Source organism: Pezoporus occidentalis, unplaced genomic scaffold (genome assembly GCF_034315485.1).
Source record: "Pezoporus occidentalis ecotype Australia unplaced genomic scaffold, CSIRO_AGI_Poc_V1 ctg22, whole genome shotgun sequence".
NCBI lineage: Eukaryota > Metazoa > Chordata > Aves > Psittaciformes > Psittacidae > Pezoporus > Pezoporus occidentalis.
In genome coordinates this window covers 751809-766942 of record NW_026914072.1, presented here as the reverse complement: position 1 = coordinate 766942, position 15134 = coordinate 751809, and the positions used below count along the sequence as shown (strand labels likewise).

At 42.2% G+C, this 15134-nt stretch overlaps 1 protein-coding gene, 1 long non-coding RNA gene and 1 other non-coding gene across 3 annotated transcripts; 2 read left to right on the top strand and 1 right to left on the bottom strand.

Annotated features, from left to right (window-relative positions):
• LOC134164437 (uncharacterized) lies at positions 1-1295 on the bottom strand. Its single transcript, XR_009965142.1, has 2 exons — positions 327-1295; positions 1-220 (listed from the first exon to the last, which is right to left on the bottom strand). It is a non-coding gene; the product is annotated as an uncharacterized LOC134164437 (long non-coding RNA).
• Positions 1296-1569: 274 nt separating this feature from the next.
• EIF4G2 (eukaryotic translation initiation factor 4 gamma 2) lies at positions 1570-13604 on the top strand. Its single transcript, XM_062620113.1, has 23 exons — positions 1570-1716; positions 1953-1991; positions 3791-3855; positions 4013-4078; positions 4480-4605; positions 4986-5088; positions 5838-5969; positions 6063-6129; positions 6213-6364; positions 6762-6872; positions 7291-7374; positions 7466-7564; positions 7795-7936; positions 8026-8186; positions 8611-8724; positions 9508-9633; positions 9766-9870; positions 9956-10171; positions 10475-10733; positions 11024-11228; positions 11664-11875; positions 12022-12143; positions 12419-13604. Exons 1-23 carry the CDS (start codon positions 1570-1572, stop codon positions 12482-12484), a joined length of 2919 nt encoding a protein of 972 aa, XP_062476097.1. The 3' UTR covers positions 12485-13604.
• LOC134164516 (small nucleolar RNA SNORD97) lies at positions 8766-8923 on the top strand. Its single transcript, XR_009965177.1, has one exon. It is a non-coding gene; the product is annotated as a small nucleolar RNA SNORD97 (small nucleolar RNA).
• Positions 13605-15134: the final 1530 nt, after the last annotated feature.

Genomic DNA, 15134 nt, shown 5'->3' with positions numbered 1-15134 from the left:
TTTTAAGATTTACAAGTATTTTTACTAATTTATTACACTGAGAATGTTTTGTTCAATAATATTAACCGGGTTTAATATTGGTTTAAATCTTGACTTTGCTGCTTTCTCTGTGCCTACTGACCCCATCTTTCAAACCAGATTCCACTGATTTCGACTGATACCCAGACAGTTCTGTTCTTGCAGATTCACATCCAAGGTCCAAGCTTTTGCAGTAATATGACTATGGTTAAATGCAGGAAAGCGTCATTACATAAAAATTCTGGTATGACAAGTACCTGTCAGAGTTATGTTCACCCTTATGCAACATATACATGCTCAAAACTTACTTTCAGGTAGTTTATTCAAGATTTCCTGTAACATAATCTGATAAGTAAACTGTCCTTAACGCTTATGGGTATGCGATATGGAAACCTACCTTGAACAACCTTCACCCCAGATAAGATGCAACACAAGAACTCCTGCATGACAGCACCCTTTAGGTCTTATATAATCCTTGGGACATTGTGGCACAGTGTGCTGAAAGCATTAGGAATAAGGCTGGCTCTGGGAAGTTCAAGTTCTGCAATATCGTTTGTTTGGACTTACTGTGTATATGGTTCAAGAGTTACTACCTGGATCACTTTCTCCCAGTCATCTGAATTATGAGTCATACAAACCAAAAGCGGAAGGCATGTGTGAGAACAAAGCAGATGTGGATGTTTGTGAAGTTTGTTGCAAGGTTTACTTAACTCTTGTTTTCTGTCCTGCCCCATCTAGGGCAAGTAAGTCTGAATCTTTGGCAAGTCCAGGTAGCCGCTACCTCACTGACAATCTAGAACTGAGACCTTACTGTTAAAAGAATAAAACCTCACATTGAGAAATCTCTGGAAATCTCCCAAGACTCAAGCTTATACCTATAGCATAAAGCCTGGCCATCTTTGTTTTCACTGAGCAAGACCAAAAAAAATCCCACCAGCTGCATGTTTAGCATGATAAATACATAAAAATGACTCTACAGAATCCTGGTTGTCCACGAGTTGCCTGCAGGATGCCCTGCCATGGACAGGCCAATTACCAGCCAAAAGCACATGCAGAGATAGAAATAGTTTCCAAATCCAGAAAGCAAACCTGAAATTGGATCCATATCGACAGGCTCTAAGATCTCAAATGGCAAGTCTCCTCCTTTGGATCTGATTGCAAGCTCAGGACTATAGTCGACAATCCGCTAAATTCTTACCTCGACCAAATTTGAAATGTGGTCTGACTGAGGGAAAACCTAAGCTTAAATAAATTTACAATTAAAAAAAAAAACCACAAAACAAAACCAAACCAAAACCAAACCCCAAGCCAAAAAAAACTTCTCAGAATAGATATATATTAAACTAGCCTTCTGTGAACGTGACAGAACTGTAACTCACACTCTAGGCCTCTAAAAGTGGGGCTCTCTGACGGCTGAAGCACACGACCTAACAGCAAATGCAAGACGCATCCAAGCTGCCGCCATTAAGCGGCTACGCCACTTGCGCAAGTTTCCCTTCCCTTCTAGACCCTGTCGCCAACAACGTGGCGTAATGGCTTTCACGAATACGGATGCTGCACTGCGGCGACGGTACAGTTCAACCAAACTTCCTTCCTCCTCTGCCCATTTGGGCGTTAAGGCCACCCCCTCTCTCGGTTCTGATTGGCAAGACGGGCGGAGCCCTTAGCGGCGATTGGTGCGTGGTAGAGGAAGGTGGGGTAGGTTGCGTGAACGGTAATAAAGTTAGTGGGGCTGGCTCAGTGCGCCTTAGACGCGGCAGCGAGCCGGCTCTCTATGGAGGTGGTAGAGGGAAGCGTTGTGCTGTTGCTGCTCCTGCTGTGGTGACTCGGAGGCTCGCCCTGTCTCGCGCGCTCCCCCCTTCCCCTCCCCAGCCCCGGTCCCCGGCTCCCTTCCCCTCCCCCCCCTCTCTTGCCTTTTCCCCTGCCCTTGGTAGCCGCCGGGACCCGGGGAAGCTGACAAGGCCTTAGAGAAGGTGAGAAATGCGCGAGTGGAAGAATCATCTGGGGCCGGGAGGGGACGGGTACTGTTGCAGCTGCCGCTTAAAATGGCGGCTGCCCTAAGCGGCCGCCATTTTCTCGCCGGCTTCTTCTCGCTTTCTTCCGCACAAAATGGCGGCTTGGGTTGGTGGGCGCTTGTGCTTGCCACCGTTGGGTTACCGCGGGTGCTAAGCGAAAATGTAAAGAAGATCGGCAGCCCTCGCTAAGTGCGGAGGGGAAGCTGAGTCGAAACGTTTAAGGTTGGAGCCTGTATATTTGCAGCGGCAGAGGTGGGGTCGGGTCGTGGCATGCCAGTTGGAAGCTCTGCTTTTCGGGGGATCGGATCAGTTGCCCCATCCTAGTCCCTGGCTGAGGTCTTCGGCGGTACCGGTGCCCGAGCGGTTTGCCCTTGAAGGGGGGTAGCTGAGTAGCTGGCTGCCGTCTTAAGACCTTTCAGAGTAGGTGTTGGGGGAAGAGGGGACTGCGGAGGAGCAAGTTCGTATGCAAGAGCCGGTGGTGAAAGAATATATATATTTTTATATATATATATTTACTTTTTATTTACTTGTGTTTGTGTTTCTCGTTGGTGGGAAAGCAGACTACTGGAGAAGCCGTGTCTGCCGGCAGCAGCCTCGCCCATGTTTCCTGTTCAGACTTAGGCGGCGAGTAACGTAAAGGCGCTGCTTGAGCGGGGGTGGTGATGCGGGGGGGGCGATACCGGCTGCTGCCTTCCCCTCCTTTTTCCGGGCTGACCGAGGCGGGTGCCGCCAGTGGCGGGCGAGCTGAGCCCGCTCCCCTCCTTCGCGGAGAACAAAGAGCCGGCTGGGCTCCTGACGGCGCCTGAGCCGGGGAACGGGCGGCGCCTGGTGGGGGAAGGGGGGGGGCGGCTCGGTGCGCCCGGAGCCGCCAGTTCCATGCGGCAGCGAGGCGACTGCCTCCTGCGGGGGGCGCTCTTCCCGCTCCCGCAGCCCTTTTGTTCGGTGGCCGCCATGTTGAGAGCCGTCCCTCGTGCTCGCGCGGGCGGTTTCTCCGGCAGGTTTTTCGAGGAGATGACTCTGTGTTCGGTGTATAGTGTGTCGGAGCAGATCTGGGATGGAGGCTGAAAATGCCTGTGGGATTTTTTTATGTGATTCTCGGGAGTTTCTATCCCCGTGACTCGCTTTCTGCAGCGTGACCAGGGCAGTGAAAGTTTGATGCCTGCTGCTGTCTTGCAAGCTGAAATCTGACGTGGGGAGGGGTAATATTTTTTTCATTATTTAGTGACATAATCGGCCATTTGGACTTGGGTGTAGAATGCATCGCTCTTGCTATCTATAGTGTGTATTTTGTGGTCTGGAACTTCTCACTTTGAAAATTGACTACTTCGTGATGCCACAGTCAGTTTGTAAAGCATGGCAATAAAGGATTCATTTAATTGTACTAGCAAGGGAAAAAAAAAAAACACCCCACTTTAGTTCTTTTCTGCAAGTGCCTTTGGGGGGTTGACAGGGTGAATTCGAGGCACTTACTTTCTCAGTCTGTGAGTCCATTAGCTCTGCGCCCTCACCCTCGTTGGTGAACATGGCTGTAATGATGAAACTGGCCTTTCTGTGAATATCGCAAGTACCGCACAAGCAAGAGCTTTATGCGTTTTGTGAAGCTTAGTGCTTTGAGGGCTCTGCTTCTCTAAGTTTGTATTTTTATTGTAAGGTCGATATTATGGATGGTGGTAAAACAGCTATAATATAAACGCTTGATTTGTCTTTCTAGGTTTTGTTTTTCCCCACCCCGTCAATTTAATTTTATTCTTTTGAAGTTTCTTCGTTGTCAAGCCGCCAAAGTGGAGAGTGCGATTGCAGAAGGGGGTGCTTCTCGTTTCAGGTACTAGTGCATTTTTGTTTTGTTTGAGGACACTTAGTAGTGGGCACTGTTATTTGGGGAGAATTTAAATTTATCTTAGGTTTATACTGAAAGTGACATGTAATTGAAAACTTTGGTAATATGAACTCATGCAAGATTTCATGGTGGCTTTTAACAGTGCTTCTTCAGGCGGAGGAGGTGGTAGGGGTGCACCTCAGCACTATCCCAAGACTGCCAGCAACAGGTATATCATCTTGCTTTTTGATTTGGCATGATTTTAAAAGCAGAGACTGCTTGATGGTGAATGCTGAGTTGAAAATTAAGTCTTTTCAGAGTTCTACGGGGAATATCTAAGGACTACATGACGTCTTAATGTTCTGTAGTCTGTGGCAGGATAACATCTGTTGAAAGTGTGTGTCATGAGTGATACCAGGTGCTGAGGCTTTTCCATGCATTTCACTTTAGAGGGTTTTCTGTGGTTTATTATTGTTGTTGAGGCAATACTATGCAGCAGATGTTGCAGTATTTGTAAGTGCATGCTCTTAACAAAGCTAGCAATGGAATTAGAGTAAAGCAATATTGAAAGACTAGAAAGCCAGTTCTTCAAATTGTTTTTGTTTGACAATCATATTAAAAATTTCACAGCGAGTTCCTGGGGAAAACCCCAGGGCAAAACGCTCAGAAATGGATTCCTTCACGAAGCACTAGACGAGATGACGACTCCGCAAATGACAAAGAACGACATGATGCAATCTTCAGGAAAGTAAGAGGGTAAGTTCCCTAAGATTATTGTTCTAACTCTTTTCCTTAGCAGTATACATCTAATCAATGGGCTGGTTTAAAGGAAGACGTCCGAGTCTTGAGTTCTGGGGTGGGTGTGGGGTGAGTATGTGGTCTTCTTTGGAAAGAAGAAGGCAGAATTTAATAGGCCACCCAGCAGCAAACACGTGTGAAGTAAATCTTGAGAGGATTAGTCTTTTTAGTAATACTTTACACTATAAAGATATCATATCTAAAAAAAGGGGGGGGGGGGGGGGAACTGCACTACAATGTCTTACATAGACTGAAGAAATAAAACTAAGCTTCAGTCTAGTGTTTGTAGCATGCTGATAATATCTGTAATGTAAATTTTTTTGTTTGCTCCTCTTTAGCATACTAAATAAGCTTACTCCTGAAAAGTTTGACAAGCTATGCCTTGAGCTCCTCAATGTGGGTGTAGAATCTAAGCTCATCCTAAAAGGGGTCATACTGCTGGTAAGATGGTTGCATTTCTTTTAACTGCACTTTCGTTGCATGTTAAAAAATGGAGATTGGCTAGTCTTGAGATCCAGAAGTAATATTGCTAATGTTAATAACCTGAGTATACAAGAGTATCACACCTGCTTTTTGTGTAAAAAGGATATGCTTCGAGGAGGTGGACTTAATGCTCTAACTTACTGTTTCAGCAGTCTCAAGAGTCACCAAACATGATTGGATGGGGTTTTTTTTTGTTGTTGTTGTTGTTCATTTGTTTTGCTGGGGTTGGGGGTGGGCCGGTGGGGGGGGTGGATTGGTGTGGGGATTTTTTTGGGGGGTCATCTGAGGTGCTAGCTAGCAGTCTTAATTCCCTGCCCTCCCCCCTCCTCCATTCCTCTTTCTTTTTCCCTGATGAAGCCCAATGGTCTTTGAATAGCTATCACAGTTGATCTCTTGGTAGTCTAACTGTCATGTTACTGTGTTTAAACTCGGATTGGGAAAAACTTTGTTCCTGATGATAACTTTAAATTTGTGCCATTTGTTGGCTGAGCATTATAGAAGCTTGTGGTGTGGCTTTTATCTTTTGCTTCAGCATTAAGAGTAATGTTAAAGCAGAGTCCATTATTTCTGTGTGTTTGAAATAGCAAAATCAGATGTTCTAGATCATGCAGAGTGGTAATATTCCCTTGTGTGTCTTGCAGCTCACTTAGCTAATGTTAATTTGCATCCTGCTACATCTGCCTACATGCTACCTTATGTTTATTTAGATCGTAGACAAAGCCCTTGAAGAGCCTAAGTATAGTTCACTGTATGCTCAACTATGTCTGCGACTGGCAGAAGATGCACCCAACTTTGATGGCCCATCAGCAGAGAGTCATCCAGGACAGAAGCAAAGCACAGTGAGTTCACCTTTCAATCTGGAATGATAAATCTTGCTAGTATGTGTGGTTGCAGTGATTAACTTAATTGCTTTCTTTGTTCTCTCTTTTTAGACATTCAGACGCCTCCTAATATCTAAACTTCAAGATGAATTTGAAAACCGAACCAGAAATGTTGATAGTAAGTTTTAAAACCATTCTAATACAGAATTAATTGATCTTGTCTTTCCAAAGCTGCGTTAAACAGGCTTCTTTGTTTTCCAGTCTATGATAAGCATGATGGTCCCCTCCTCCCTGAGGAGGAGGAACAGAGAGCCATTGCCAAGATTAAGATGCTGGGGAACATCAAATTCATTGGAGAACTTGGCAAGCTTGATCTTATTCATGAATCTATCCTTCATAAGTGCATCAAAACAGTGAGTATTCAGATCAAGCAAAAAAAGAAATGTAATGTCTATGTTGCTTTGGGAGTTTTGGAGCATAAAACACTGCAAAAATATTTTCTATCAGTTGTCTACTCCCTGCTGTTTGAAGTAGTCTGGTGGTGTGAATAGAAGGTAAAGTAGTCTTTGTTCAGTCATGGGAATTGTCTCCAAGTAAAGATGTAGCTTGCTCTGTACAGAAGCACTGCAGCCACTTAAAAGCATAAGCACTTAAAAGTACTTCAGTATCGGTTCTTGAAAATTGGTTTTCAAGTCCATTTAATGTCAAAACAAGACATTTTTTTGCCAGTGCTTGTATAGAAATTTGTCAATCATTATAAATTCTCATTTATAATACAGTGAAATACCTAATTCCCCTTTAATGTTTCAGCTTTTGGAAAAGAAGAAGAGAGTCCAACTCAAAGATATGGGGGAGGATTTGGAGTGCCTCTGTCAGATAATGAGGACAGTGGGACCTAGATTAGACCATGCAAAAGCCAAGGTATGTGTATATCCACTTCAGTCAGTCATTTAACCAGTTAAATTCTATGGCAAAGACTTGCAATTGTCTGAACTTTATTCAGTGTTTTAAGTGTAAACCGAGCTCTGAATTCCAGAGAACAGGAGTGCCAAGTACTGCTCCTGCATCAAATCTCTTGATTGCAAAAAGAGCTGATCTTTGAAATGGTTTTAAATGTCTTTCCAAAATGCAGTTAGGTTCATTGGGAAGTAATGAAAGTGAGAATGTTGTCCTCTAAATATTGACTGAAGAGATTTGCTGAGGAACTCCTACTCTGAGTTCCTGAGCGCAGTTTGTTATATTTTATGTTGGATGTCTTGAATGTGGTCACATGTCTTGAAAATACTCAAGACATTGATAGAATTAGTCCTCACTTGTAGCCTCATTTCTGTTCCTCCAGTCCTTAATGGATCAGTACTTTGCCCGTATGCGCTCCTTGATGTCAAGTAAGGAATTGCCAGCAAGGATTCGTTTCCTGCTGCAGGTAGGATGATAATACAGTTTACTATTTCCTATTTTTATTCTTTCTGCAATGTTGTCTTGACTATTTTTCTAATAACTCATTATGTTCCAAGGATACTGTGGAGTTGAGAGAACACAACTGGGTTCCTCGCAAAGCTTTTCTTGACAATGGACCAAAGACTATCAATCAAATCCGTCAAGATGCAGTAAAAGTAAGTGTTTGCATATAAAGTCCTTGTGCTCAGCTTTTGCTCAAGTTAAAGGTGAATCCTTATGCTGCTTACTCCATGTCACAAAACTTAAGCTGTGCACTTAGTAGTGGCTCTCACAGCAGAGTGTAACAGTAAAATCAAATGGACTTCCATAGTTCAGAGTTAAAGTTCGACTTTCTGTGAGGGACCATTACTCCAAACTGACCAAAACGGTAATTCCTGTTTTAAAGGATCTGGGAGTTTTTATTCCTGCTCCTATGTCTCAAGGGATGAGAGGCGACTTCTTTCTGGAGGGACCCTTTATGCCACCCAGGATGAAACTTGACAGGGACCCACTCGGAGGGCTTGCTGATATGTTTGGACAAATGCCAGGTACACTCAAACTGCAAGGCTGCTTGGGATGACTCTGGGTGTGCTGCACTTAACAAGACCTAAAATTGTCTTTTCTCTCCATAATACAGGTAGCGGAATTGGTACTGGTCCAGGGGTTATTCAGGATAGATTTTCACCCACCATGGGACGCCATCGTTCCAACCAACTTTTCAATGGCCATGGGGGTCACCTCATGCCTTCTGTTCAATCCCAGTTTGGAGATCTAGGCAAATCTTTTCTGAAAAATCAGGTAAGGAGGATGTTGTTCACAGGATGACTTCAGCTTGTTTAGAAGCTCTTCTGCAGATGCGTGTGCTATGGATTATAGTCTGCTTATGTTGGGAGACTTCCTCAGAATTTAAGAACTGATGCTCAGCTGATACAAAAATTCTAAACCACTTTTTAGAATTGTGCAAGAGATTCAAGGAATACACTTTTTTTTTTTACTGCAAGAAAAGGTGCATGTGGCTTTGGTGGGTCAGAAAGGTGTGTTTTAAATAAGATAGCCCTGTTTTTAGGGATAGATGCTACTCTCCCACCACCCCTGCTCCTTCTTTCTCCCTTCCTGGCAAGTAGAATCTTTGTGCCTCTGGTCCCTCTGGTACTACTTACCATATGATGTACGCCACTCCATCATCTGCACTTCTTTCTCTATATCTCCCTTTCTGAAATAGGGGCAAAGCCAGCTCTACCATAACCAGAATCAGGGACTCTTATCCCAGCAACAAGGACAGTCGAAGGATATGCCACCTCGGTTTTCTAAGAAAGGACAGCTTAATGCAGATGAGGTACATGACATGACTACATTACTTAAAGATTATTTTCAATATTGCCCAATGATTATAGCAAGACGCGTTATTATGAGGACTAATGCTGGAACTCTTTCTCCTCCTCTTCCTCCTCCTTTGTCCCTTTCTCTTTCACCTTACCCCTCATTTTCCTTGGGGTATCCAGCGTCCTATGAGCAAGACTGAGATATGAGGGCAATTTCTTGGGGTGTCCCTTCCTTCCCCCACACCTCCCCAAGAATACTACTCTGACATCAGTTCCCATGCATCATACTGAGAACAACACATAATTAAAACTTCACAAAATCCTGAACTTCATAAATCCTGAAATGCTGGACCAGGCTAAATTTTTTTTTTTGTCTTCTGTTCTTTTGGTTAATAGGCAAAATTCCAAATGCATAGTAAACTGCATTGTTGTTTTAACTGTTAACTAGACATATCCTGATTTCTGAGCAATTGGTAGAGTTTTTATCTTTGCTGTAAAGTGCATCAGCAGATCTGTTAAGTGTGTTTTTTGGCTGTCTAACATACTGCATCTAAAAGGGAGCAATTCCAGGTACACCAGTGGACCTAAATACTAGTAACTTCCACCAAGCACACAAATCAAGTCGTGCTTTTGGGGGAAGTGAGTACATGTGGCTTAATCTATATCCAAGTGTTAACATTGTAGAAATGGAAAAGTCATGCTTCAGTGTGATCAGTTGGTACTTTGTCCATGGTTGTGTATTCTTAGTCAGAATAATTGAAACAGTTTGAGGTTTTCTCTGACTTGTCTGTTTACAGATTAGCCTGAGACCTGCTCAGTCTTTTTTAATGAATAAAAGCCAAGTGCCAAAGCTTCAGCCCCAGATAACTATGATTCCTCCCAGTGCTCAACCACCACGCACTCAGACACCACCTTTGGGACAGGTAAACATAAAAATTACTTAGTATTGGTGGCTGTATTTAATTGCTTCAGACATTTAAAGCTTAGTGTTCTTAAACTTTATATAAATATAGGTAGATGTACTGGAAAGAAACAAGTTCTGGTATCTTTTTCAGCCTCCTCAACTTGGTCTTAAAACAAATCCCCCACTTATACAAGAAAAGCCTGCAAAGACCACCAAGAAACCACCTCCTTCTAAAGAAGAGCTACTTAAACAAACTGTAAGTTAAGTAGGTAGTGGTGCTTCTTGAAGCATTGTATACATATGCCTTTAAAAATGAAGGTTTAACTGTGCTCTTTTTCTAGGAAGCTGTTGTGACTGAGTATTTGAACAATGGAAATGCTAATGATGCTGTCAATACTGTAAGAGAAATGAGGGCTCCAAAGCACTTCATTCCTGAGATGTTGAGCAAAGTAATCATTCAGTCCCTAGATAGATCAGATGAAGACAAAGAGAAAGCAAGTACACTGATCAGCTTGCTCAAGCAGGAGGGAATAGCCACAAGTGACAACTTCATGCAGGTAATGTGGTTTTGTAGGCTCACAGTCCTTGCGTTTGGCTGTTCGTGGTGCTTAGCTTGCGTAAAAGCAGCATGCAAATCCTTTAAAAGTTCGGAAAGGTGACATAATGTATAAACCTATGAGGGGCATAAGAAATGATGAAGGGAAGGAATGTAGATACAGGACTTCAGGAACTGGGAAGGGGGACTACTTGGCAAGTCACTCAGTGCAGAAGAGAAGCATGAAACTCCTGTGTAGTAAGAGTATTACTTGCACAAGGACAGAATTACCTCAGAATTTCAGCGTGTGTGTACTGTTTCTTAGGCATTCCTGAACGTATTGGACCAGTGTCCCAAACTGGAGGTGGACATCCCATTGGTGAAATCCTACTTAGCACAGTTTGCAGCCCGTGCCATTATTTCAGAACTGGTGAGCATTTCCGAACTGGCTCAACCACTGGAAAGTGGCACCCATTTCCCTCTCTTTCTGCTTTGCCTTCAGCAGTTAGCTAAGTTACAAGATCGTGAATGGCTAACAGAATTGTTCCAACAAAGCAAAGTGAATATGCAGAAAATGTTACCAGGTAAGAGTTACCACATGGCTCTTCTGACACCTCATAGTCATGAGTATGCTGGATGGTTTTTCACTAGCTTTTTACACCAGAGTGAAATAGTATACAAAGTGAAATAACTTTGATAATGAGTATGATGTATGTACTCAGTCTCAGTATATATACTCATACAACTCAGTATAATGATAGTGTCATAATTATTAGGAGTGGTGTTTCTTAATAGGTTGTTAAACCCATGACCCATTGAGTATATCTTTTCATTAGCGCTTGACCTAAGTGTGTCTGTCTTGTTTACTTGTCAGAAATTGACCAGAACAAGGACCGCATGCTGGAGATCTTAGAAGGGAAGGGGCTTAGTTTCTTGTTCCCGCTTCTGAAACTGGAGAAGGAACTGCTAAAGCAAATAAAATCGGATCCATCCCCTCAAGCCATCTATAAGTGGATTAAAGATAACATTTCACCCAAACTTCATGTAGATAAGGGATTTGTGAATATATTGATGACCAGGTGAGATGGTGTCTTGATGTACTTAAGTAAATCACTTGGGTCTCTAAAGGCTGACATGTAGCTCTGCGGAAAAGCATTTAGTACACAGGAAAGTAAATGGGTCTGAGTGAACCTCCCCTGTATTGAGCAGCTGTTGTATTTGATATGTAAAGGAAGTCTCCAGGCCTGCATCAGTGGGAAGTGTTCTGGCCTTCCTTTAGGAAGGAAAAGTCTAGACTTGCATTTGTTTCCAAAATTCTAGAGCCATAAGGGAAGCAAAGCTAGGATTTTCATGGTGTAGTCAAACCACAGTGCTAATCCACTGTGTATGCACCTAACTGCTGATACAAGCAGGAGAGTATTTTTAGTAATAGCAGACTAAATTTGAGAGTACTTGCTGGTTTAGAACATTGTCTAGATGTTACATCTTGGTTTACAGAACTTCTTTTTGTCCAGTTTCTTGCAGTATATTTCTAGTGAAGTAAACCCACCTAGTGACGAATCGGATTCTTCATCTGCTCCATCTAAAGAGCAGCTAGAGCAGGAAAAACAACTGCTGCTTTCCTTCAAGCCGGTAATGCAGAAGTTCCTCCATGACCATGTTGATCTGCAAGTGAGTGCTTTGTATGCACTCCAGGTGCACTGCTACAACAATAACTTTCCAAAAGGTATGTGCATCAGATCTTGCTAAGATTCAGTGTGTGTCTGCTTGCTTGTGTCTGTATGGCTTTCTGGCTTGTTGCTACGTTTCTTGGAGTTGGTTAAGCTGTTCAGAAGGTTTCAAAGCTAACAGAGTTCAAATTCACTTCCACAGGCATGTTGTTGCGCTTCTTTGTTCATTTCTATGACATGGAGATCATTGAAGAAGAAGCCTTCTTGGCATGGAAAGAAGATATTACTCAGGAGTTTCCAGGGAAAGGCAAAGCTTTATTCCAGGTAAATTTGCTGATGTTGAAATAGAGATTTGTCTTCTGTACACTGTCAAAGTATTTAAGACTTGTTAATGCATAGAGACTTCATGGACTCCCCTACTAAGAAGGAGTGACAAAAGATGAACTTCCTTTTTTTTTTTTTTTATTTTACCAGAGGCCTGCATTTAGAGCAAATTGACTTCAAGATTTTTAAAATCATTTGAGGGTGGGAAGCAGTGTTTCACCAGTGTGTACATAGTGGGGAATTAATTAGTGTTCCCTTAAACCAATTCTTTGTAGGTAAACCAATGGTTAACCTGGTTGGAAACTGCTGAAGAAGAAGAATCTGAAGAAGAAGCTGACTAAAGAACCAGCCAAAGCCTTAAATTGTGCAAACATACTGTTGCTATGATGTAACTGCATTTGACCTAACCACTGCGAAAATTCATTCCGCTGTAATGTTTCACAATATTTAAAGCAGAAGTATGTCAGTAGGATATTTTCTGCAAAAGGTTTTTGTAGTATGTCTTAATAGTCTACAATAAAAATATTTTAGAGTATCTTTAATGTTTAGGTAACACAGTGTATTAGCAGCATGCAATAATTACATCATAAGTTCTCGAGCAGAAGCAGTCTGTTGCAAGGGTCTTCTTTGCTGCCAGTTATCATAGGCTGTTTTTAAGTTAGGAAACTGAATAGCAACACTGAATACTGTAGAAATGCACTTTGCTCAGTGTAATACTTGAGTTGTTGCAATATTTGATTATCCATTTGGTTGTTACAGAGAATCCTTAACTGTAATCGATGGTTGTTGCCGTAATAGTATATTGCCTGTATTTCTACCTCTAGTAATGGGCTTTATGTGCTAGGTTTTAATATCCTTGAGCCTGGGCAAGTGCACAAGTCTTCTAAATCCTTTTACTTGCACAGAACCGATCAGCTGAAAAGATGGTTTGATGCCCTTTGGAAGAGGTTTTCGTGGGTGTGAAACATGACATGGTGAGAAATTTGAATTGGCCCCTCTATAGTACTGAAATTAAATCTACTTAATTTATCAAGACATGTTCATGCCCTGGTTTTATATACTTATATCTATCAATAAACATTGTGATACTTGACCTGTTTCTGAATGTCTCCCAGTAGAAAACCTTTGAATGGCAACCAGATTACTTATGGAGGGACACAACAGTGGGAGTCAGCTTAGACTGGGACTATCTTAAGATTCTTTCTGTAACAGTTTTCTGAACATGCAAATGAATTCAAGTAAGGTCACAGACAAGTTTAGACACTACAGATTTGTTGTGAAGGGAAGAAAATTTTAAGAACTTCTGCAGAGCTGGTAGGACTTTGCCTTGTGGTCCAGTGTATGCTTTATCAGTGAGTATGTGCTTTTTAACTTCCTAATGCTTTGAACTTTCCCCGGGGCAGATGCATGTTTTTTAATCAAGTGGCATTGACTATTAGCTGTTTCTCAAATTGGCAAAAAGCAGAAGAGTTCAATGTTGTTGCATTGTACAGGCTTAAAGTGTCATCTATTAAATACTCCAAAGTACCTTACTTCCTAGAACCTTGTCCTTAGTGATTTTTTTTTTTTCTGATTGATACATCTTTTTTCAGTAGTTTGAGTATTGTAATGGCAAAACAGTAGGGTCTCCTTAACTGAAATTGGTGTTGAGAGTGGTGGAAGTGCTTCAGGCTAGAATACTGTCATCTGCATCATGGGAGATGGAGGAAGTATGAGAAAACGGAGATCATAAAGGGGCTTGCTTTGAGGGGAGGGATCGTGCACATTTATGTACCTTAAAGCTTCATGATGGGGGGTAGGTCTGGTTCTCAAATTTTGCTGGCAGTTGAGTATGAAAGGCAGTCTTCCTATTAACTATGAAGTAGTGGCCTCTTGGATGTTCAGTTCCTGTAGGGTATTTCTTCAGATGCCTCAGTAATTTGCTTTACAATGTGTAGCCCAGTAAAATGAGGTACTGTGCTTCTGTAATCCCAACAGCATTTGTCTAGGATATTGAACTTCCTGAATTGCTGACAAAAATTGTGACACTGAAACACTCTATTTCAGAAGTATGGTGTATCTAGCAGTCCTTGTGGACTCTAGCTCAGTGGAGAGAAAGGAAAGCACTAATTGCAGTTAGCTTGAGGTCAGGAGCTGGCTGCCTTTGATAGAGCTGTAACTTCTGTGTAATTGGCAAGCAGCAACATCGTGAGATCTCCTGAAAAGTTCTTGATGGTACTGTTGCTCCTGGTCATGTTGCAGAGTAATCTTCATTTTATGAAAGTATTTCCTATCTCTAGAATAATAGAGTTGATGGTATATCTACAGGGCTGCAAGGTTTACTGCTCATGTCCATTCTTGGGGAGATAAAGATGCTTCTCAAGTGCATGTCCTTGATAGTAATGTTTTGCAATTAAATGCACTTTATTGGGTTGGAAGGACATAAATATAGTTTCAGGGTTTCATTTACTCTGAATTCTAAATGCTGCTGTTTCAGAATTGCAGTTTTGAGTGTAGTGACATGCAGCATTTGTTTCAGTAACAGGTTGTGTTTCTCCAAGTCTACTAGTTCCATTGGGGTTTAACCTTTGCTGTGTGCCACTATAATACTGCCTTTTGTGTTTTTCAGCTACAGGTTGTTAGATAAACGATGCACTTCATTCTCATGTGCTGCAAAGCTGAAGATTGGAAGGTACCACAAGTCACAAGCAGTCCTAACCGGTAGTTTCCAATTATATTTAATGTAGAGGTGAGAGAGGAAGTAATAGTGAAATAAGGATGTGCAAGTAAAACAGTTCCTAGCCAAAACATATGGGAGTAGAGCCACATCCTGCATCTAGTTTTTTGCCAAAGCCTTGTATTCTTGCCCAGTCTAAAATGTAATTACTACTATCTTAGGCACTTGTGTACAGAGGCTTTGCTGCTTGGCTTGTTTGTGACTAATCACAAAGTTAGAAACTGAAAACTCCTATAGGATAGAACCATGAACAAAAATGTGGACTAGAGCGTAGG